Source organism: Ischnura elegans, chromosome 1 (assembly GCF_921293095.1).
Source record: "Ischnura elegans chromosome 1, ioIscEleg1.1, whole genome shotgun sequence".
Taxonomy (NCBI): domain Eukaryota; kingdom Metazoa; phylum Arthropoda; class Insecta; order Odonata; family Coenagrionidae; genus Ischnura; species Ischnura elegans.
The window spans coordinates 8,221,917-8,244,411 of NC_060246.1; the positions used below are offsets into that span (position 1 = coordinate 8,221,917).

General features: G+C 38.6%; 1 protein-coding gene across 1 annotated transcript in view; it reads left to right on the top strand.

Moving 5' to 3' along the window:
• The window catches only part of LOC124154268 (protein sickie), a 1,153,386-nt gene that overhangs the window by 824,511 nt on the left and 306,380 nt on the right, over window positions 1-22,495 (top strand). The window contains exons 14-20 of the mRNA XM_046527895.1: window positions 5,702-5,852; window positions 8,525-8,715; window positions 9,240-9,511; window positions 13,145-13,383; window positions 16,662-16,882; window positions 18,923-19,062; window positions 19,868-20,086. Of these exons, the coding sequence (XP_046383851.1) occupies window positions 5,702-5,852; window positions 8,525-8,715; window positions 9,240-9,511; window positions 13,145-13,383; window positions 16,662-16,882; window positions 18,923-19,062; window positions 19,868-20,086 (1,433 nt within the window). The remainder of the gene's footprint in view (window positions 1-5,701; window positions 5,853-8,524; window positions 8,716-9,239; window positions 9,512-13,144; window positions 13,384-16,661; window positions 16,883-18,922; window positions 19,063-19,867; window positions 20,087-22,495) is intronic.

The window sequence follows — 22,495 nt, forward strand, 5'->3', positions numbered from 1 at the left end:
CACTTGTGATTTTTCCCCTCGGTTCCCTGAAGAGGCTTTGCTTGAGCTCTCCTCTTGGAATGAATCCATGACGTTTATTCCTCTTCCATTTATCGCCTTATATCTCTCGCGTCAAGAGTGCCATGTCTTCAAATCACTCTCTCCATCCTCTGCCTCCTTCACTACCCACAATTCAGTGCTCCTCACTGCTTTCGTTTGTCTCTTGGCAACGCCCCTCCCTTTCGACCCTAACGCCTCTCACTAATCCCTTGCGCTCTTGAATCGATGCGATAATCCGCCGTTGATAGCCGCTGCACTTCATTCCCTCTCGGCCGTCCGCCTCTTTCAGGGCCGCAGTGACTCTGACCTTCCTCGCGAAGGCGCCCCTCCCCAGGCATCGAAGTGCACGGGGGCAGGGACCCCTTAACCGCTCGCCTTTCCGTCTTTTCCACGCGCTCGCTTTCCCGCTGAGGGGGTGAGTTACTCGGCCAACTGGCAGCCCCGACCCACCTCTCTCTCTTCTTTCCTCATTATCTTTCCTCTTCACCTTTCTCTCCAACGCCTCCCCTCCTGCACTCCCATTCGTAGTCATCGCAACTCCATTCCGGAAGAGGAAGCACTCTGTTTCCTCTCTTTACTCTCTTTCGCATCTTTCTAATCTTTTTCGCTTATCTCACTTCAACTGATTCAAAGGCATTTTCAGTTTGAAGAACTCGCTCTTTCCGCTAGTGTATTATGTGCTGGGGTAACTTTTTCTGCTCGTCCGTTACGTAAATCCCTCCTAACATTTTTCAAGGGCCTCGTTTTTAACAATTTTTATGTTTTTTATCGCTAACTTTTAGTGCTTTTCACTTTCCGCCGTAAATCCTGGTCGTATCTTCTTTTCGACTGTAATTTTTTACTCAGAAGTCTATACTTTTATTTCATTAAACATCTTAGAACTACTCAGGGACTGGTAACACCTATTGAAAAAATTATCCTAACACATTTTTTTCTCGCCGAAAGTTTAACCGTTATAATGCATGAAATATACCCTGATATACCATGCCGAGAGTGTTAAAACTTGATATCTTCAGTAGTGGTGTGAACTTATTGAGATTTTCCGTTTACCTTAATTCATACCACTCGGAGCAATCGATCATCTCAATTGTTACCACTAAAACTAAAATGGTGACGCAGAAATTTTGATGGACAGATCGCGATAAATTGTCTTGAAGTTTTTGATACCGTGTGCTCAATTTCCAGCTGGTTTGCAAAGAAAAAACAGTTGCGGATGAGAACCGGTAGGGAGTGAACAGAAGATCTTTAAGTCGTAATCCGTGTGGACCGTAGACCTCGACTTCCAGCCGTAGGAAGTGCTCGCGAAGAGCTTTGTCGCCGTGCCGTCGGAACCCTCTGGCGGTCGGTCGGTCGGCTTCCACGTACTAGTCACGGCTAATCCTCTCTTTGACGCGGTCTTCGCATTGTGGAAAGCGTTTGACCGGCGGTCGCATCAAACAATCTGCTGTGTGTGTGTGTGTGAGAGAGAGAGAGAGAGAACGGATAGCGCTCTCTTTTGCTTCACCTCCTCCCGTCCGTGTCCTCGCTCTGCACCCCTCTACACTCGAGAGGGAAATTGCGCGCGAACACTTTCACCTTTCCAGAGAAGCATATTGGCGAGCTGAGGTCATCCATTATTGTCGCCATCCGTCTCCCCGTCAACTTCCTCCTTCCACCAGCGTCTACCCATAATCCTCTCGGGCTGACCAATCCTTCCAATCCCGTGTGACTTCTCTCTCACCCATTCCTCATATTCATTGCCTCGCTATTCTTCAATTCCTTGCCAGTAGCGACGAATGAGATCCATAAGTGTAAGAAGTTTGAATTTAAAATAATATTTCTTGGTTGGATCAGAGGGGCATGAAATTATTTAAACATTTGGAAAAAAATAGAGTATTTAAGCTCTCCTACTGGACAGACTGACTTTAGGCTGACTAATTCACCTATATTCAACGTAATTTTTTATGTCCCTTCGCAGACATTGACTTTCACTTTTGTAACGTGCGCCTTTGTCGCAGCGACTGTTTTTTTTTACCCCAACGGCAGTGTTAAGATGTGTTCCCTGTGAACTAAGGGGTGGAGTAATTATTGGTGCTCTCTATTGGGACTATTAAAGAAGGGATGCGATCGTGGCTTCCTCTCCGTTGCGCTCCCGTTAATGGTGAATACTTTTGAAGAGGACGGTCCTTTCCACTTTAAATATAAGTTAACGGATATTAGGAAGGGCGGCGCGGCCTACTTATCGGATGGTGCAAGTGGCGAGGCCACAGCCGTGGAGTCTCCTCTGAAAAGACCGATCGCCCTTGCTGGACTCTCCACTTCCCACTCTCGAACTTTTCCCCTCGCTCACTGCTCGTACACCTACGTTTGCCGAGGTCCACCTGCTGGCGCGCCAGCGAACCAGCAGTTGGTTGCCCTGGGAGAACCACATTGCTCGGTGACGGTAAACATCCGCACTAATCGAGCTTCTTACCACATTCTCCAGTGAGCTGTGTAGCACTTAATTAGTCAATATAGTCCTTTGGAATTTCCTTTTTCCCTCTAGCAGTGATATCTTGTCCTTGGAAACAATTTTGGCTCTGACTACACTCTTGTAGACGAAAATACTCAAGTACGAAACGTGCTATTAAATTCGTAAAAATAGTGATACCGTTCTCTTTAATATCCCTGCTTGTGATAGGAATATTCCTCGGATCTCACTGAATAAAATAATGTTGTTCCTAATCACGTAACATATTTAATTTCGTACTAAACACATGTTTTTATCGTATATAAAACTAAAATGAGACCCTTTCCGCTAATATCTATGCCTTTAATTTGAGTTGCCCTTAATAACGAAAATAATTTGGATCCACTCGTTCAGACCATCGTTAGCGTGACCTGGTTGAAGGGGCCTTTCACCTTTCACTTCTCTCGCGAATCCCTCTTCGCTTTTGTTTCGCGTCCCCTCTGCCCACCCCTTCCCCTCCATTTCGAATAAACCTTCCCGCTGAGTCACCCTTGCGTGAGTCCATCGTGTTCCCCACTCCGCACCGTGATCACTCACCCGTCCGCTGCCCAGCAGGCAACAGCAGCAGGCGGCCCTGTGCCACGGCTCTCCCAAGCCCTGCTTCACTCGATGGACCCTCCACTGGACTCGAAGCGATTCAAGGGCCTTCCCTCTCTCCGCCAATGCGACTGACTTCGCAGCACAGAGGGAGTGTGCCCTGCACTTTCTCCCTTGCTCCCCCTCTTTCTCCTTCGCCCCTCTTTTCCACCCCTCACCCGAAACCGCCCACATCCTCCACCCTCGCTGCAACTACCCCACATCCTCCTCTCCAATTAATATGCAGCGCCCCCAATACGGGTGGCGAGATCCCCCCCAATCCGCCGCCCCCCTCCGTTCTCACCGCTCGGACTGAGGCGCCGCGAACGCTTTTCGGTGCAATATTTTCATCTCGGCTGTGTGGTTTCGGAGCAGATTCTATCCGCGGAGGAACGACCCCGCCTTCACTGTGTTTGTTGACCAACGGCCATCCTAACCATTCCGCATTCTAGCATTGTGTATTCAGTGTCTCCCTCTGCCATATAGTGTGCATTTTGAACAATTTTCCCCTTTTTCCGAAGGGGAGAACTCCTGTTCCCCCCCCCCCCAAGTTAAACCCTAAATGTGTCGCTCATCATTGCTATTTTTTTATTACTCTATCCCGGAATTTCGTTTGTTTGTTTTGGTGAGATGGCCAACGCGAGTGTGGACAAGATTTCTTGTGGACCATTATGGATGCGAGTGTTAAGCGCTTTGCGCGTGTGTTTTTTCCCAAAACGTGCGTCGCTTTGTGCTCTGCGGGTGTCTGCCGTGCAGTCTCCAAACCATTCCCTCCCCTCATTTTCTTAGGCTTCTTTACCTCCCCTCGCTCATGCCCTCTGGCTCTGCCCTCGCCGTGCTCTTTCAAGAGGGAGAAAGGAGTTTTGGAACAGGGAATATCATTTTTACACTCTCCACGCCTCTCCCTCGCCTCGTCCACTTCCGCTGGGCACACCAGTTGCTTGGAGACCGCTCCCAACCCTTGCTGCGAGCCAATCAATGGATTCGAAAATAAAGCATCGGAGAATCTTCGTGGAGTTTACGGCGATCTGAAAGCTACAGTGTGTAAAAATTCGATGTTAAAAACGCTGCCGTTGACAAGGTGGTTTGCTAGCATTAATGCCTATAAAATTGGATGAACTTGATTGCTTACTGCGATTGTGAAATAATACACTTACAGAAGAGCACTGCGAAAAGTGTCAGTGATGAATTCCCGCCTTAAAAACTGTGGAAATCGTTTTGGTGGTCGTGTATCCTATTTCCTCCGTACCCCTATTGGAGAAGCTACCGAGTGATATAATATTTCTTGGCATTATTGTGAATTTACCCCTCACCCCATTTATCTCAATTTGGTGTTTTTTTTAAAAGTAATCGACTAAGCTTTCACTCGCCATTTTATCAGTGCCAATTCGAGCTTATCAGTGGTGGTGCTCACGAAAGTGAAGTCCGAAAGTTCGTGTATTTTGTATATGGTAAATAGCGATTATTATACTTAGTGATTAACTGAAATCCTCCATAACTTCAAAATGTCTGACTACTCAAGTTTGGAAGACCTCGAGGACTGGACCCATTACTATAACTACTGGAGCGATGCAGAGTGGGTTTCCAGGTTTTACATTTGTGAATTATCTGCATTGATAGCACGCTTTCTTGAAATTTCATTGGTTGCCCAGGGAAACTGCAAAGTTGCACCCCCTTCCTCAGCAGTTTCGGAAGCTTAAGTATTTTTGAAATTGCCTGGAGCGTTTTCAAACTATTCAATGTTATAAAGTGGTCACCACTCTTCCTGTATTTCTTCTCCCATGACTGTTATCAGATGCTACCATCTTATTGATCGTGCTTTCTTTTGACCACATTTGGCCTTTGCTAATACGTACATAGTTGATAGCAAGCTTATTGGTTTTATTGGTGCTTGCCATCAGAGTATGGGCCCCGGTTTCATTATTCAGCTAATTTACTCGCTGATAGATGAGAATTCCAAGACTAAAATAAATTGCAATTTAATTGGCTTAAATTTAAGTGAACAATCCATCACTTCTCCAGCAGAATTGCATAACCTTCACAGTCTAATCTTGCCTATAATCCTGCATATTTTGTCTTTCGTTAGTTTCTAGCATGTTGTGCATTTTGAGCGTCTGACATTTCTAAGCAAAAAGATATTCACCGTTTATCTTTTGAATTTGACCACAAAAATCATTTATAACTATTTTGGGTGTCCAGATTAATCAGTATTAGTCAGCCATGCATGGATCACTTTTGTGAATCCCTTATTTCGATTGATTTTTTCTTCATTCAGTTTCCACCGCGGCTCTTTTTTGGCCCTGGCCAACTTCATCCTATTAATTAAGCCCATTGGCCATTAATTAAGTCTTCATCTCCCTTGCTCATTTAAACATGCATCTCCCACTATTGCCTGATCTATTTTGAACTATCAATTTCTTTTAGCAGCATAATTCTGTACTATCTGCTGTACAGAGTATTTCCAATAATCTCTCCTGTGAACTCAAACACTTTCCATTGCTTTGAAGCATTTATCTGCTTGGATCTGATACCATGCTTAACCATTTCACATTTTTTTGCATTCTGTTTCATTAACTCCTCTCCTCCTTTCTTCCGCAGCCTGGATGATTCGAGCTCCGTCTCGAGTGGCGGAGGGGCAGGCGGGATGTCTGACCTCATGACGGATCAGATGCACCACCAGCGGCATGCCAGCCAGCACACCAACCACCATCCTCAAGGCTACCATGCAGCTCTACCACCATCAAGCAAAGTAATCTTCTTTTCTATTATTTATTGTGAAGAAAAATTGGGCGAGAAATTTCTTTTTCAGAAATTGAATTTGGTTCAAAAATTCTAAATGTGTGTCTTGAATTGATTGAGGAGTCTTAAAGTAATCATACATTGGTCAAATTGGCAGTGAGATTTTACTCAAATAAGTACTCCACAGAATTTGAAAGCTTTCTTCTTCATGTTTTCATTGGCCAGCCTCAATGTGTACACTTATCATCCAATCTGACATGCTATGAATTTCCAGTTTTTAAATATTAAATTTATCGATACCATAAAATATTAACCAAAAGAGTATCTAGAACAATAAAGGAGTGAACTTATCTCTCATTGCATATATTTTAATTACTAATTTCATGAAATCAACTGATTTTAGCGTGACTTGGTGGAACAATGAGATATTTATGGTGAAGCAGAAAACCCAGCACTGTTCCACAAACTTTTATTTGCTGTCGAATAGTTAAGATGGCTATAGCGTCATTCTCAAGCGAAACAGAAGGAGCACTTATGATTTCGGGCTATCCGACAACAGTATGGGGGGGAGGAATACCAGATGAGGGAAAGGGGGGCAGGTTAGAGGGAAAATCTGGGGGGGGGGGGGGGGGGGGGAGAGGTGGATAGAAGGTCAGGTGGTGATGAGGTTAATGGAAGGGGGCATTGGTGAGGAAGAAGTCAGATTTTAAAACAGTTGACAAGAATTCGATGTTGAAAAGAACTGGATGTTTTAGAAATTCTCGAAATCACTAAATGCACTCTTGCACCTAATACCACAATTTTAAATGACAAAGACTGAATTCAACTGTTTTAAAATCTGACTTCTTCCTCACCAATGCCCCCCCCCCCCCCAATTAACCTCATCACCACCTGACCATCTATCCACCTCTCCCCCCCCCCCCAGATTTTCCCTCTAACTGGCCCCCCCCATCTCTCATCTGGTCTTCCTCCCCCCCTACTTTTTTCTGATCTATAAGGCTCCACATTGTAAGTGCTCCCTCTCGTTGTCTTGAGAATGACGCTACAGCCGTCTAAACTAGTCGACAGCAAATAAAAGTGTGTGGAAGAGTACATACTGGATTTTTTGCTTCATCATGAAAACTAATTTCATGTTTATAACTTCATTAGCCTTCACTCCAATAGTCATTTGTCATTTGAATTTTTCTATTCCATAGGTAATATCAAATGGACCATTCCATTTTGGCTTAAAATGTTTCATGATATATGTAAATCATTACGGATAATTTAACCCTTTTAGTTTTATTTAGCGGGGCTTTAGGCTTTTGCCGCTTGGGCAAAAAGTGTGGTTGGCCGATATATCGGCTCTTACGCAGTCCATTATTTAATTTGCTATAACTTATTCCATTGCTATAACTTATTTCAGTGAGCATAAAAATATTTTGTCAATATTAACCAGTTTAACCTCATCAATTAAAAAAAAAAAATGCGTATGGATATGTTATAAACTACCTATGTAGCTTTGTATCGTTTTTTTTCATAGTCGCTACATTTTATTGAAATATTCGGCCTATCTCGCCAGTACCCCAGGAAGAAGGGTAGTAACAAGAGGTTTAAGTCATAAATATATAAACAGTCTCATTAATAACAACAAAACTAAAATCTGCTTCTAAAAAAGCATTCTCTGAAATGTTTTGGGTAAGAGGCCCAATGATTTTTTTCAATATCATATGGATTTATGATATTCAATGCAATTATTTTAATTTGCAGAAGATGATATCAATAGCAATCAATAATCTGAAGCTTAAATGGAAGCAGAATAATGGTATTTATTTTCTCATTTCTGGCTGTAAATATTGTTTTTTAGGTTGTCATAAAATGTCTTAAAAATATATTTATATATCTACATATACACTACCCCACAATTCGCCTGGATAGGCACAAGTCTCATCTATATTTTACCCATAATGTCTATTCTCTCTCTATTTATTGCTACTCACCCAATGTCCGTCCACCTGATCCCATATTGCAGTTTGTATTTCTTAGTCCTTTTTTATGTTTCCTCCCAGCCAGTTGAATGTCCTCGTGACCCTCCTAGCCTATATCCCTAGCCTGTCCCTCCCTCTTTTGATTTACTTATCTGGTTTACAAGCCATGTGAAGTGACATTATATCAATGCCATTCAACTATTTTTTCCATATCTTTATCACCTGCCATATATTTATTCACCAATTTTTTCTTCTCCTGCTCTTGATCCATGGTAATGTTTATTCACTCATCATTCTTCATTTCCTTACACAGTTATCATTTATTGCAGCCTAGAATAATTCCTCAATACCCATCCTATTCCCTCAAAGGCCATAATTTGGAATCAACTGTCTCTATGTAGGTATCTCCTTTTGAAGAATTTTCTGCCCTGTTTTCCTCTCATCCAATGCATTTTATGCTGAGCGTCTAATGTAAATCTCCTTCCCCTTTCCACTAACTGTATATCCTGAAAGTGGTTGATTTTCTACAGTAGGTCTAAACAATTTCACTGGAATGAAACCTACTCTGAAAATTATTTTCTAAAATAAATAGCTCTCAATATTTTACGCATACAGGCTGCCATGTGTCAAATACACTCACCAATTTCAGAGAGAAAATATTGGCATTGAATGAACAGTTCTGTCTTGTGTGAGTGATTTCCATTTGTATTTGCAGAGGACATCTCGAGATGGCAGCAGCAGATCGTCGGCCCCCTTGAATGGGGTGAGTGGGCAGAGCAGTTCATCCCGAAAGGGGGAGTTGCCCGTGAGTCACACGCAGGGACACGTGGTCTACAGGGTTGTTAGCTCTAGGTCTCAAGTAAAAAAATCTGACAGCTCTCAGCAGACAGAAAACAGTGCCTTTAGGTAAGATTAGTTATTATTTATGCTAGGTCAGTATTTTATATCAACTAGGATGAAACATAAAGAACTTGTCCTTCGATTTACATGATGGATTTTTATATGGTGAAGATTTTGTGGTGACAATAGTAAATAAATCATTTTAGATCCATTTTTGCTTATCTGAAATAATTCAAACCATTACTTTATTGCTTATTCATTTTACCATAATTGAACCAATCTGATGCAATGCACAATAGACTTTGATGATCTCGCTATTTCGGATTTAAATATAGTAGAGAAGTGTGATGATTTCTGATAGAGTACTTAAAATAGAGTATAAAAATATACGGATTCTCAGGGTTAGTTTTTTATTGATGGTTAGAATAAGTGGTAGTTTTAATCTGTCATTGACAGTAACTATATTCTTATCAGTTTACATGTAATGCGAATTCTTGTCACTGTAAACAGTAGCATGTATAGCTGATATAGAATGTAGTATGTATACCTTTTGGTTGACTTATTGCATACTTGCATCTTTGTCTGAGTAGACAGATTTCAAACACTCAGTGGAAGAGATACGTGGAGGGAGGAGCTGCTGGTTTGGTCAATAAGCCTGGTGCAGCGCAGACTGAAGTTCTCCTTTTGCGTCGAGGGAAATCTGATCTAGAATCTACGAGAAGCAGGAGAGGGAGTGGGGGCAGCCAGGGCTCTGGAGGGGGGAGTAGTGGCCATGGCAATGGGGGAGAAAGTCGTCGCCATGAGAGCCGCAAGACTTCATCATCCTCCGGATCAGCTTCATCAGAAAAACATCGGAAAGCTGGTATGATATGAAACTGTTCAAATTTCCTGGGAATCGCTCATAGAATTTTGACTTGTTCCCTTAATTCTGAGTATTAGGATAATTACATGTTTGAAGGATAATGACAGCCATGATATGTTAATATGGTGTGTTTCAGCTTCTGATTTACTGCCACTTGCTTGATTTCTAATGCTAATTTATGTTCATGCCTAGCCTCTGGACTTTTGGATGAATGCTTAATAAATACTTCAGTTCTCAAAAATTTATAACCAATGGATTCATAATGGGGAGTCGTGTACATATAGGTATATCCACAGGTATTATAACTCCCTTAATGAATGAATGTAAGAGATCAAATGCTGTCTCTCCTCAGCATACTAGAATCAACATTTCTTTTCATATTAATATTCCTTTCAAAATCTATGACAAACAAGACTTTTTATGCAATCAGCAGCAAATACTGCCTCATTCATTCTAAAAAAAATATCATATATGGGTAGAATAAGTTGGTAATAAGTTTATTCATGGCTTTTGATTTCAACTAAACATGAGACATGAGTGTTTTGCTCATTAGGTGGATATAGAGGGGAGGCATGGGGGCAAGTGATGCTTAAAAAATAGAAGAAATTAAGGCACAAATATTAATAAATTTTATATTTAAACTTGCTTTTGCTCGTTCGGTGGACTCTGTCCCCTCAGACCTCCTCTAAAAAGGCCTGCGGCCTGTTATACATAGCCACTATGGAAGGTCTTGCACTTTTTGTCTGCCATTTGTTTCATAAGGATTGTTTACTTTTCAATTGGCTCTATTAGATATAAGCCATATTTCTACTTACGAATAAAAAGTGCACATGCTACGTAGGTTACAATATGAAAATAAATTTTTATAGAGGAGCAATGTTTTTCTGAGGGACTAAAAAAATAAAATAAATTTCTACGAGTCTGACAGAATATCTAAGTTATTCAATTCAAATGCAAAAAACGTTGAGAGCATGGTCCACTGTAGCACTCAATTTATACTTAATATCATAATACATAGAAGAAATTTACGAAATACAATGAACTACAGTTAACCACATTTTAATTGATAAAGCATTACATAAAGCATGTAAACATTGCAAAAAGTATAGTTAGAAACACCAGTTTCTGATCAGTCTCATTTCAATTTGGATGCAGCATTTCATATTTCTGTTACTTTGAAAAAACCATTTGGATAAATGTAGTTCGATAAATGCTATCATCATTGCTCCCATCAGTTTGATAAAACAACCAAGATGAAATGCATAATAAAGTCGGTGTAGCACAAGCATATGAAAGATTTTCCATCCAGAAAAATAATGTTCCGATTGAAAATCGTAAATTGAGTTCAATGTAGTAGGTTTCCTCAAATTAAATACAAAAAAAGTCGAGAAGAAATGTGCCTTCATTGGGTATTAAATGAGGGCCCCCGCAGGTAATAACAGACTGTATCGACGAGGCAAATAGGTTGCCATGATAAATATTACTCACGTTTATTAATTATTTTTCTCATTACTCAGCCAAATTCTTGAAATATGAATAAGGTGTGACTACAGTTTTTCTTCGTAAGCTTAAGAGGATAATACACACAATAGAATTACGTAGGTTAACTGAATATCAATATCTAGTGCAAATGCAGAAAGTGGAAATCCTTTGCATGAATTGGGCCTAGTATGACAAATTTTATCGGAAGATTATTTATCACGATCGCAAATAATACCACTACAGGAATGATACCACTCTTTAAAGTTTTAATGAGCCGGGATACACAAACATCTTCTTACAGCTCTAATATCCAAAATTAAATCATCTGGTAAGTAGCAGATGACAGCTTTTGATGAACAAGACTTTGTAAATGTCATGATTTCGATAATGTTTACAGCTAAATAACCTAGTCACTATGTATATGAAATGTGGTATCCATAGGAGAAATAATTGAATAAGAAATACCTGTGATATCACTTACCCTCCATATTCTATTATTACTGCCTTTGATGCACCAGCTCACGGATAACATTACACATGAAAAAGGATAGTAACGGAGGAAAGACCGTAAAAGAAAGAAAAGAACGTAAACAAAAATAAAACATTATCGCTATCATAAACAATGAAAAAAAATCATTTTTGTTAGCAGAGCGTGATTCTTGGTATAAACTCGCCCAATATATTACCAGAAATGCACTCCTGGGACAGGGAATCAGTAAAAATAAATACACCACCTTTGCTTGACAAGAGCACAACCAACAATGCTTTATTTATATTTACCTCTCTACAAAAGTAAATAGATACCAGTAGCGACTATGCAATTCCTATACTTGCCGCTAGATGGTGTACCCATCGGTATAATCGCAGCTGATTTCATATGATCGCAACTTCCAACAATTTTGACCTTCTGATCTTTTAAGGAAAGTTTGTTTAGAAATATTTCTACTGCATTCATGTTTTGGCAGCAAGATGGGAACTACAGTCAACAATACGTCATCTTTCAAATCATCTTTTAAAAATGGCATTAAATGCACTTGTTAACAACCAAACTTTCGATTTTGATGGTGCTAAAAATTTATGTATAGAATGTAATTAATCAAAAATAATAAGTAATTTCCTACCTTAAATTTATCCTCTTTTTACTTTTAATTCACTTTGATTTAAACAAATTTTTGTTCATATGGAAATAAACCATTAAGAAATTGACTTTTCAAAATTTACCTTGTAAATTTCATACCTTATCTTTACCATCTTTTCATTTTAATTCTTTTATCTTTTTTTCTGATTTTGCTCCTTTTGTTTGCATAAAAAAAGTTGCTAAGATTATTTGTTTGTATATTCCTTCCAACGATTGGATTTGGGTGGCCATTTTTGAACTAATCCCCACACTAAATTTTTAATGAATAGACAGATAAATAATAGGGAATTTAGTGTTTTCACAATTTTTGCGAAGGTTTTATACAAATTAAGAGAGGGCTGTCATAAGATTTTTGGTCGTATCTCGTCTCGTTCACCCCAAACATTTGCATGGGTGAGTGAGTGGTTGGAAGTGGGCTTTATAGTATTTAGATAAAGAGTATATATCGAAGAGTAATTGTTGTTTGTAGTTTTTAATCCCAAATACCAGAAGACCTTATGCCTGTAAACCCCTCCCCCTCCCCGCTGAAAAAAATCCTGGATCCGACCCTTGGCTCTGCTCCCATCACTCATCAAATAAGAATTCTTTAATTTTTTAAGCCTATTTCTCTTTAATCAACTTAATATGTCATTAATGTATTGATGGAGGAAAGCAGTATGGAAAATTTAAGTAAAATTATGCTTGTGAAAAGTATGTAAGATATATTTTTTCTAAGAAAGAAAGTTGTCAATTAAAGTGGGAAATTGAGTCACTACTAATTTTGGTGGTTGATTTACATCGTGTTACTTTTGCAATGTGAGGGTAAATAATTTCTGCACTCAATTGGAACTCCTGGAAAAAAAAGAGAATTTTTTTCTGTGGGATGCCTACATTGCATCTCATCAGTTGAATTCACATGCACATTTTTACAAGTATGTAGCTACTGCTCATATCACATATTTACTTGTTAGTGTAGAAATGACTAATTATAAAAGCTGTTCATTTATGTATAATTACTCCATTCAATGCTCTAGGATCGAGGAGTGAGGAGAGGGGTGGAGTGGCTGTGATGGCTATGGAAGGCATGATGGCTGTTGGTGCTAGCAATGGAGGCTCCCACAGTCCTTCAGGAAGTAATGGTAGTGGTAGAAGGCCTGCCAAAAATACACCGCAGTCCTTTGGTTACACAAAGAGACAAAGCAACAGTTCCAGTGGTAGGGATTCTGGCTCTAAAACTGCTCAAGTGTCTGCTGTTCCCAGGACAAAAGTGAAGGTATGACCTATAATTTGTTGAATGTCTTTCAATTATGTCATCCATCCTCTTTTTAATACATTTAGCCAATCACTTCAACTTTACCCACCAGATTTAAATGCTCAATAGTCCCCCTACATTGCCAGATAGCATTTCAATCCTTAAACTTTTTTGGGCCATTACGGATATGCAGCTATTTTTACATGTCTAGTTGGGCATGCAAGATATTGAAACGTTAATATAACTATTCCTAGAGGTTATAAATGCACACTTCTTTGACAACTTTTCATTTTAATTAGCTGGGAAAATGTCTGTCTTCACTTGAATGACTAGCTGTAAAAGAAGGCCAATATTTCCCTGCCTCATAATTATTTCCCTTTGGCCTAGCCATGTTTCATTCGTCTTCATATGGCAAATAAGAAATTATAGCACTGTGTGGATGACCTCACCTCATGATTCCCAACATTGCTCATTGTGATGCTATGAACCATATCCAGGTGGAACAAATGTCCCCTAGTTAATCCAAGGTAGAAATTGAGCTCCTCTCCACTATTTTCAGTCTCGGCATTACTTTCAATATTCATGTGTGGGATTTTGCTTTCTCTTGCCTTCACTTGTCTTATTTTAAGCTGGATTCTATTGGGTTCGATAGTTTAGGAGTCTTTAATGATTTTTATTTTACCTATTTCAGTATTCTAACAGTTGAGGTTGGTTTCCTTGGAGCACACTATGGGAATTATTCTTGTATACCCTCCCAGTTAGGAATTTTCAATTTTCATATAGTATAGCCTCTTTCCCTTCCATTCTATCTATCCCATTGTCCCTCTCTCGCTTACATAATATTCCGCTCTCTAACTTGGAGTTTATCCTCTCCTCCCAGCTCAGCTTTCCTTCCATCTGAACCCACAGTCTCTTGCGCATCTCATCTAGAAGTTTCCTCTCCTCACCCACCATGTGCAGCACTTTGTTTGTCCTCCTCCTCTTCACCTTCTCCATTCTCCTCCATACCCACATCTCAAATGCTTCAAGCCTTTCCCCCACATCCACCTCTCCACTCCCTAAAGCACTACTCCTCAAACCTCATCAAACTCTTAACTAGCCTTTTCTTTGAATTCTTACTTTATGATCTCTTCTTTTGTTCTTCACTATCCATGAATGCCTCCTTGACTCATTTTCTAAACCTTATTTCTTCCTGGAGTCCTTATTTCAGTATCCGATTTTCTTGAATGTGTTGCTAAAATACATGATGGTGTTTCTTTGGTTTGAAGAATTGTGATGATCAAATTTGATGGATCATGTGAGTAATGGGAAAGTTCTAATATGATAATGAGAGAAGAGAAGTCTTTTGTAAATCTTGGGACAGTTAAATTGGGCCCATTGTGGGACCTGTTGGAATAATGAAGGGCAGGGAAAGGCCTAGGATGAAAGACATGGAGTGGATGATGAAGGAGAGGATGAGCATGCTACAGATGTAAATTAAAAGATTATCCGATTGGGGAATTGGGTGGAGGGCTGCATCAAGCCAATGTTAGGGTTGGCGACTGTTGACGACGATTGTATTTGATTGAATCATGTAATCATATGTAGTAGTTAATTATAAAGTGTCCAATCATACTTCATGTTAACACTGGAATGCCGAAGGGTGTCATTTTGACACCCTATGCGAACATTTTTTTCAAAGCTGGCCTTTAAAGAGTGTTGTATAATAAAATATTTCATGACTTTTAATCATTTATGGGCTTAAGAAGACAACAGTGTTATGGATACCCCTCTCTCTTTTTTCCGTCTTAAAAATTCAAATTTACCTCGAATGCTGGAGGGTGTCATTTTGACACCTAGTATATTTTATCATTTCTTCGTTGGGTTTAGGTGTTTTGTGGGATGCGGCTTGATTACTACTAGCCAAATTAGTATTTTAGAATACTACATTACCTTCTCTGAAATTATGTTTTACTTATACTTATACTTACTTATCAGCTGTTTATCAGTTTTACAAAAATTTATTAGCTCGTGAGGTAAGTATATTCCGATTTATTTTTGAATGATTTGCCTTGAAACCAGCCAAAATTTACCATGACGACAATTTTTTTCTGTCCTCTTCTAGTCTTTGTGTTTTCTTTCATACAATTTTGTAGTTAAATAGTCGTAATTTACTTTATTGCTTTCAAATTTTCATCATTAAAAGCAAATTCATAGAAAGCAAAATAAATAGAAATATCTCAAATGCAAACACGTTATATATTTTTAAAAAAATTTAATACATATATTCCTGTAATGTTAATGTGTATTTATGTATGTACTCTTGCTCCCTAATAATTTTATAATATGTTTTTGGCAATAGTGGAAACATTATTAGTGAGAATTCATGTTTGCTAATGTGATAATACATTTATTTTCTTTTTGCTTAAAGTTATAAGTTACTGTTACTACTCAGTTATATAAGTTTTATTATAACCTTTTCTGCTACCATTTCTAATCTCTGCCATTAAATTTCTTATATTATAAAAAAGTCTATTGTTAAAAAATTTTATTACATTATATTGCTAAAAATTTTAAACATTGTTTTGTTAAAAATTAACCTAAATTTATGGTTTATACATGTATAAAAAAAGATACATATATTTTGTCTTTATTTTGTCATATATATTTTTTCTTTCTTCCAATACAAGAAATAACTCCAATGCAATCACGTTATATATCAAAAAAAAATATTTAATACATATATTCCTGTAATGTTAATGTGTATTTATGTATGTACTCTTGCTTCCTAATAATTTTATAATATGTTTTTGGTAATAGTGGAAACATTATGAGATACACAATTTTAAAAGACAATGTACGACCACGAATAAAAAAAAAAACTAATAGGCACCTGCTGACAAGCCTTGAAAGGCTTAGCGGGACCTAGACTTTTTTTTCACATTGTATTTCTTGTAAATGACATTAAAAAAAAAAAAAAAAAAAAAATTTCCTCACTCAAAGATGGAAACCACATGCTAAAAAAGATGCCGCAGTCCAAGAAAACAGATTTTTTTTTGCATAAATTTTTTCACTTAAGTGGAAATTTCTTAAAAAACATTTTTTTGAAAATGTTAAGGAACAAAGAACAAATACTATGATGAAGATGACGCTTTAACATTACCGACTGAGAAAAAAATAATCTGCAACATGGCACGGCTATAGGAAACATGGGTGTCAAAATGACACCCTCCCGGCATTCTTGGGGTATGCCAATTTCCCGGCATTCTAGTGTTAATGGATTCAATCCCATAGTTACTAATGGTCATTCATTTCTTCAGGTGAGCGGGGGGACGCAGACAACAAGTGACCTTCTTCAGCACCACTCGCACGGTGGCTATTCCGTGGAGGGGGAGTTTGCGGGAGGGCACCACCAAGCGCCACCCCCACCCACTCCCCCTCCCCCGCCCCCACCTCCCCCTCCCCCTCCTCGACCTCCGTCGGCCGCCTCGTCGTCTGCTGCCTCCTCCTCATCGCACCACCACCATCACCATCACCACAGGTGAGCACTCTCTGCCTTTTTTTCACAGCCTCTTTCTCCTCCATGGCTAAAGACCTTGGGCAACGTGCCCGAGTGAAACCCTACCAGCACACTTGAAACACAGTGGAAATAGGCCGAGCACATTTATGACGATATATTTTCACTAACGTCTACACTAAACTATCCATTTTGTGGATTGTCTGCTTTTTTTAGTCTTCCATTGACAGTCAGGAATGTATTTCATTAGCAAAAGGAATCAAATTTGTAATAAGTTTGAGGTCCCTCAAAAGAAATGCTTGTTTGTTCATAATGACTAATGCATATTTTGTAGGGATGTGCGAGTACTTAAGAATGTGAGTAGTTGGTACTCGACTCAAGTGCTTCGAGTAGCATTATTACTACGAATGTCGAGTGGAGTAGTTTCGGTTACAGAGATGTCGAGGCCAGTATGTTCAGTAATCTGCCAACAGGAGGTGCTATCATGAAACTCTTGTAATAATTAAAAGTCGATAAGTCGTTCTAGCCTAGGAGGAGCAGCTTTCTTACACAAGCAGTCCACCAATTTAGTGGCTAACGTGGGCACCGAATTCCTTTTCATCAGCCATGGTGGCTGAGTGTCTTATGACCTGGCGACGTAATAAGAGTGGACCGCTTCATCATGCATACTTTCTTATGCGATACTTTTATGCCCTACCATACTTTCTTTACTCAAACGCCAAGGGAATATGTAATAACTGTTAAGATTTCTATGGAAAAATTAAAACTTCTAGGTTTTTGGGGACAATCCTGGCTTTTGGCGGATGTTTGATGGTGGTGCCATCTTTTTAGCCATTTTCAGTACTATGGATGTCCAAGGTTAATTTTCGTTTGTTGCATTTAGTTTCCATCTTGCAGTATCAAAAAAGAGATGCTGCGGTTAATTAAACAAAGTGAGGAACAGAGAAATTTTTTTGGCCACTAAAGGTGAAGCTAAGTTCTGTAGTTCGTTCTCTTTGTCCACTTAAATTCTTTCAAGATTCAAGATCCATAAAAATCGTCAATGTAACTTTTGGTAAAAATTCCCAAATGCGATGGTGGTTGGCGTAACATGATGATACGCTGGTTGGCCAGATGATGATACGCTGGTCGGTGGTTGGCCAGATGATGATATGCTGTATCGAAATCGGTCGCAAAAATTCCCAAGGTTCCCAAATCTTGCAACTTTGGCAAGAAAGTACTTGTACTGCCACACAAGAGTGTCGCAAAAGACAATTTTCTGCTGGCAATAATACTGCATCGTGGAGACGTCAAAACCTGCTGCCGTAGCATTTAGAGCAATTAGTTTTTCTGCATGAGAATTTCAAGGGATCAAATATCACATGATTCATTTATGTATATAATCTTTATTACGATTGCACAAATGTCTATACTGCGGGCTCTTATGAGCAGTGTGGATACATACATTTTAGTTAAATTGATGACATATTACTAGAGGTACATTCATTTTTTTTGTACTTATGGAACTTTTGAAGACACATTAATTTTCTTTAGCCCCCTAATTTTGCCATTATTACTATCAAAGTTCCTCATTATCTTTGCCGTTTTAAGCAATGAGAAGAGAAAATTCACGAGGGAATTGGAAAAGTGAGAGTGTGTTGGAGCATGCATTACTGTTCAGGAATTGCCATACTCGACTCGACTCAATACTCGCGAGTAATTTTCAACTCTATTTTCAACTCCATCGAAGAGAAAGCTATTTACCCATACAGGCGGCCTGACAAGAATATTGACATCAATGATAGGTACTCATTAATATGATGACTACAATAAATTTTTGATTTTTTTGAAATACATATGGAAAATTAATTAAAGTGTTTTCAATCTCAAGGCACCAGAACCCTCAACAGAAATTATGGCTAAGTCACAATATTTACGCCTTTGAAGAATTCAAATATTGAATGATGGCATTCTTGCACTGTTTCAATTCAAATGGTGTTGGTGTGAAAGCAGGATGCAAGTGATACCCTGTGGGCTGAGCTTTTTTGATCATTTTGTCTTTCCCATTGTTTCTTCCAACTGCAGATATAAGTCTTATTCCCTCACCTCACCTGGTGCTGCGCAGTTGTCACAGGGTGTTCGAGAGCGGCTAATGATGCTCGGTGGATCCCAGTCTCTGCCCAAAGGAGGTCTGGATGCTTATCTTTTTGCTGCTAGTGCCATGGGTGTGTAATCTGCATGTCTTATCACACAATAATAAACTTGAAATTTTCTCATCCTTTAGCTTAAATGTCAGTCCTGGAATAGATTCTTATTGTATGATTCCTCTACAATTCCATGTTTTTTTCAGTCAGATAGTTGAGCGAGTAGACTCCTCACATAACTTGTTGTTCTATCATAGAAAATATTAAGCCTAATCAAGAAGGGATTACTGTTTGAAACTAGTGCCTAATGGATGATTATGCTCGGATTATATCCCAAATAAATATTTTATGATATTTTTGAGATTGATTTCATTGCAATTTTTTTTAAAGGGAGATCGGTTGGTAATTTTTCATTGCTGAGCTGATATTGAAAATTTTAGAGGAATGAGTTCCTGTCAGCTGCTGAAATACACTACATATATGATCTCATGAGATTAAATTTTGTTGATAAGGCATCTCTGGGATCACTTTTTCTTGGTTAAACACTCATTGTCTGGGATAAAATATATATAGCTGAAAACTGCCTGCCATTTTCCTAATACCTATGTCATTCTATGGCTAACTAGTGGGTTTAGTTATTCATCAAATATTGAAATATGTATAGTTAATGTGTGGATGACCATGGTCCCAAAGAAAAAAACACAAGTAGTACCCATAAATTCTTGATCAGGCTTTCTAAAAGGCTTTTCATTATTTGTATTAACATAGTCTATTTTTATTTAAATTGAAATTAACCTCATTGAAATACATAGTGTTTGCATGTTTGTCAAGTGTTGAGTGTTGATTGCAACCCCAATCCCTTCCCCTTGCCCCATGTCAACAACAGGGGCTCGTCCTGGCTCCTCGGCCTCTGGACGCGGGCCGAAAGGCTCTGTGGGAGGTGGAGGAGGCGTGGGGTCGCTCCTCATGACGGATGGCTCCCTCAGCGACACGGCAACGTACGCAACTTACTCGGACATCCACTCTTACCATGGAGGAGGGACTGGGGGAGCGTCCAGTCCCTACTCTTGGCTGAGGCACAGCTCCACCTATGGGGGACAACATGGTGGGCATCCAAGCCAGCCATTGTGGCTGCTCTTTGTACAAATACCCTTTTTGGTGTTGGTTTCTTTTCTTTTGATGCAGCTACTTCTCCCATTGAATGGTTGTAATCCTTTGTGCATTTATATTTGGGCATCATAATACTCTGGGCTTCCACCACATTTATATGGCCATTTTGATGAGGACCATGTTAGCATTCACTCAATGCTCAAGCGCAGGTACACTGCTTGAGATGAAGAAACCTGCAGCTTCTTTCATTTGATCTAGGAGAATTGGTTTGCTATAACAACTAGAAAGATGTGTGTTTTCTCAAATCAAAGTGGAGTATTCTTCACCAATACTCAGAAACAAAATGTATATCATTAAATGAAGAAAACAGAATGGAGACAGCTGCAGGTTCAGAATATTCAACTGTCTCTAATAGTTTATCCAAATTTAAGTGTTACATGAATGGAAAGACAGCCAAGTGCAGTGGATGTGTCTGCTGAAATATTCAGAGAGCCTAAAAGTATTGTAGCCTCTTTAGGGTTTTCTCGAACAATAAGCCTCTTAAAACTCTGTTGTTTGGTCACAAGTTAAATTTTACTGAATTTTCATTTCTTTGCAGGCATTTTAGCCATGCAGGGCACTGCTAACATTTACCCATTATTTTCAAACATTCAAGTAAAACTGAAGTGGAGTGTTAATAATTTAAATATGTATATATGTCAACATGCATAGTCAAAGATCCCAATACAAATAATCCAAAATGTTGTAGAAGAGACAGCATCTTGTAGTTGACTGGTCGTGGTTTTTTCTCACTTAGGAAAGTCCTATGTAGCACCACTTGTAGACTGCCTTAGTGCGGAGATTGCAGGAAAATTCACATCTTTTATGAAATCATTGCTTAAGATTTAGTTGACTGACACAATTCTCATGGGTTGTCTTCTTGTCAGTGTAACTATAAATTGGTATGAAAATGATTAACTAAAGAGTCGTTTGTATTTAACCACCTCATTTTAAAATTTAGGAAGCTATATAGTTAAGATGGAGATGCAAAGACTTGGTCAACTCATATTGAATCGATGCATTCAAGGTATGAGCGATACTATGAATCAGAGATTTGAATTCCTATCATTGAGACGTTAACTTTTTTTTAGATATTCTGGTTAAGAGAAGATTTAGATCAAATTAAAACTAGGATTTATTGCTTGATTTGACAAATTATTATGTATGTATTTGGTTATGGAGTCAACAAAATTTTGTGTTTGACTTATCACTAATCAAAGCTGTGTAGTAGCTTGAATCATGTGTGGACGTGCAGCAGTTATTATGGATCCTATTTTCCGTATTCCAAGTCATTCCTTAACATATTTTTTTATTTATAACAATTAAAATCATCTGAGAATTTGTCTGCAGTTTGATGTATAGATATTTCAAGAGTTAACTATTATTGACTAAATTCATTGCTTTCTTTAATTTCAAAGAAATGAATATAATGAAATTTAATAATAATCCCTCAAGAGAGCATATTTGGGCAGCCATCGAAATGGAATTCACTAATCCTTTTAGAGTGCTGAGACTTACTATGTCCTAAATTATTATTTTAGCATAGGCATTGCTATCTTATATTTTTCCATTTGTGCTGATTTGATTAATTTTCAATCTTTGATACATTGACTGGTCTGAATTAATGTTAGGCTAGTATTTTTTCTTATATTATATTGGTCTTGCATTGTTTGATTATAAGAGATAGATGAATTGATCATTTCATTGCACTCTGTAAATAGGTTAGAATTTTTTTGATTGCATTGTGTCAAAGAGATTGCTATCATCTATTGGGAAACTCGATATCAGTTCTCAAAAGTGGTACATATTGGGTGATCTTAAAATCACAGACCTCAAACAGTTCCAAAAACAGCCGCGTTTAAATGATCATGACTGTGCCTTCCTATCAATTAGATATTTAGTATGCCCTTAGTGCACCCTATCGAACCCACAGGGTACACGTTATGTCCACACACTATGCACCTATTCTAGACAATACGTATAAATTTTCATGCATTCAGTGATTTCATTTTTCATTATCATTCACTATCTGTTACCAAAATCTCATTCTAAATTCTTGAGCAGGGATTGGCTTTGTTGTTGTGTACAATGTGGTATAAAATTTGTGGACATAGTATGAATAGATAAGGTAAAGGGTAAACTCTATTCCGAGTTGCCTTAGAATGGTCCATATTATCAGATTTACAAGTTTTTATTGTACTTTTCAACAGTGTACACTTGCTGGTTATGTCCCCTTTTAGATTATTTTTTTCATAAACATTCACTTAGTCAAAGTTCACTGTCCTCATTTCATTGCACTCTGACTGGGCAATGGATATCAATGATGGGAAGAGAAATACCCGTAAATAATTGGGATCATGTCACT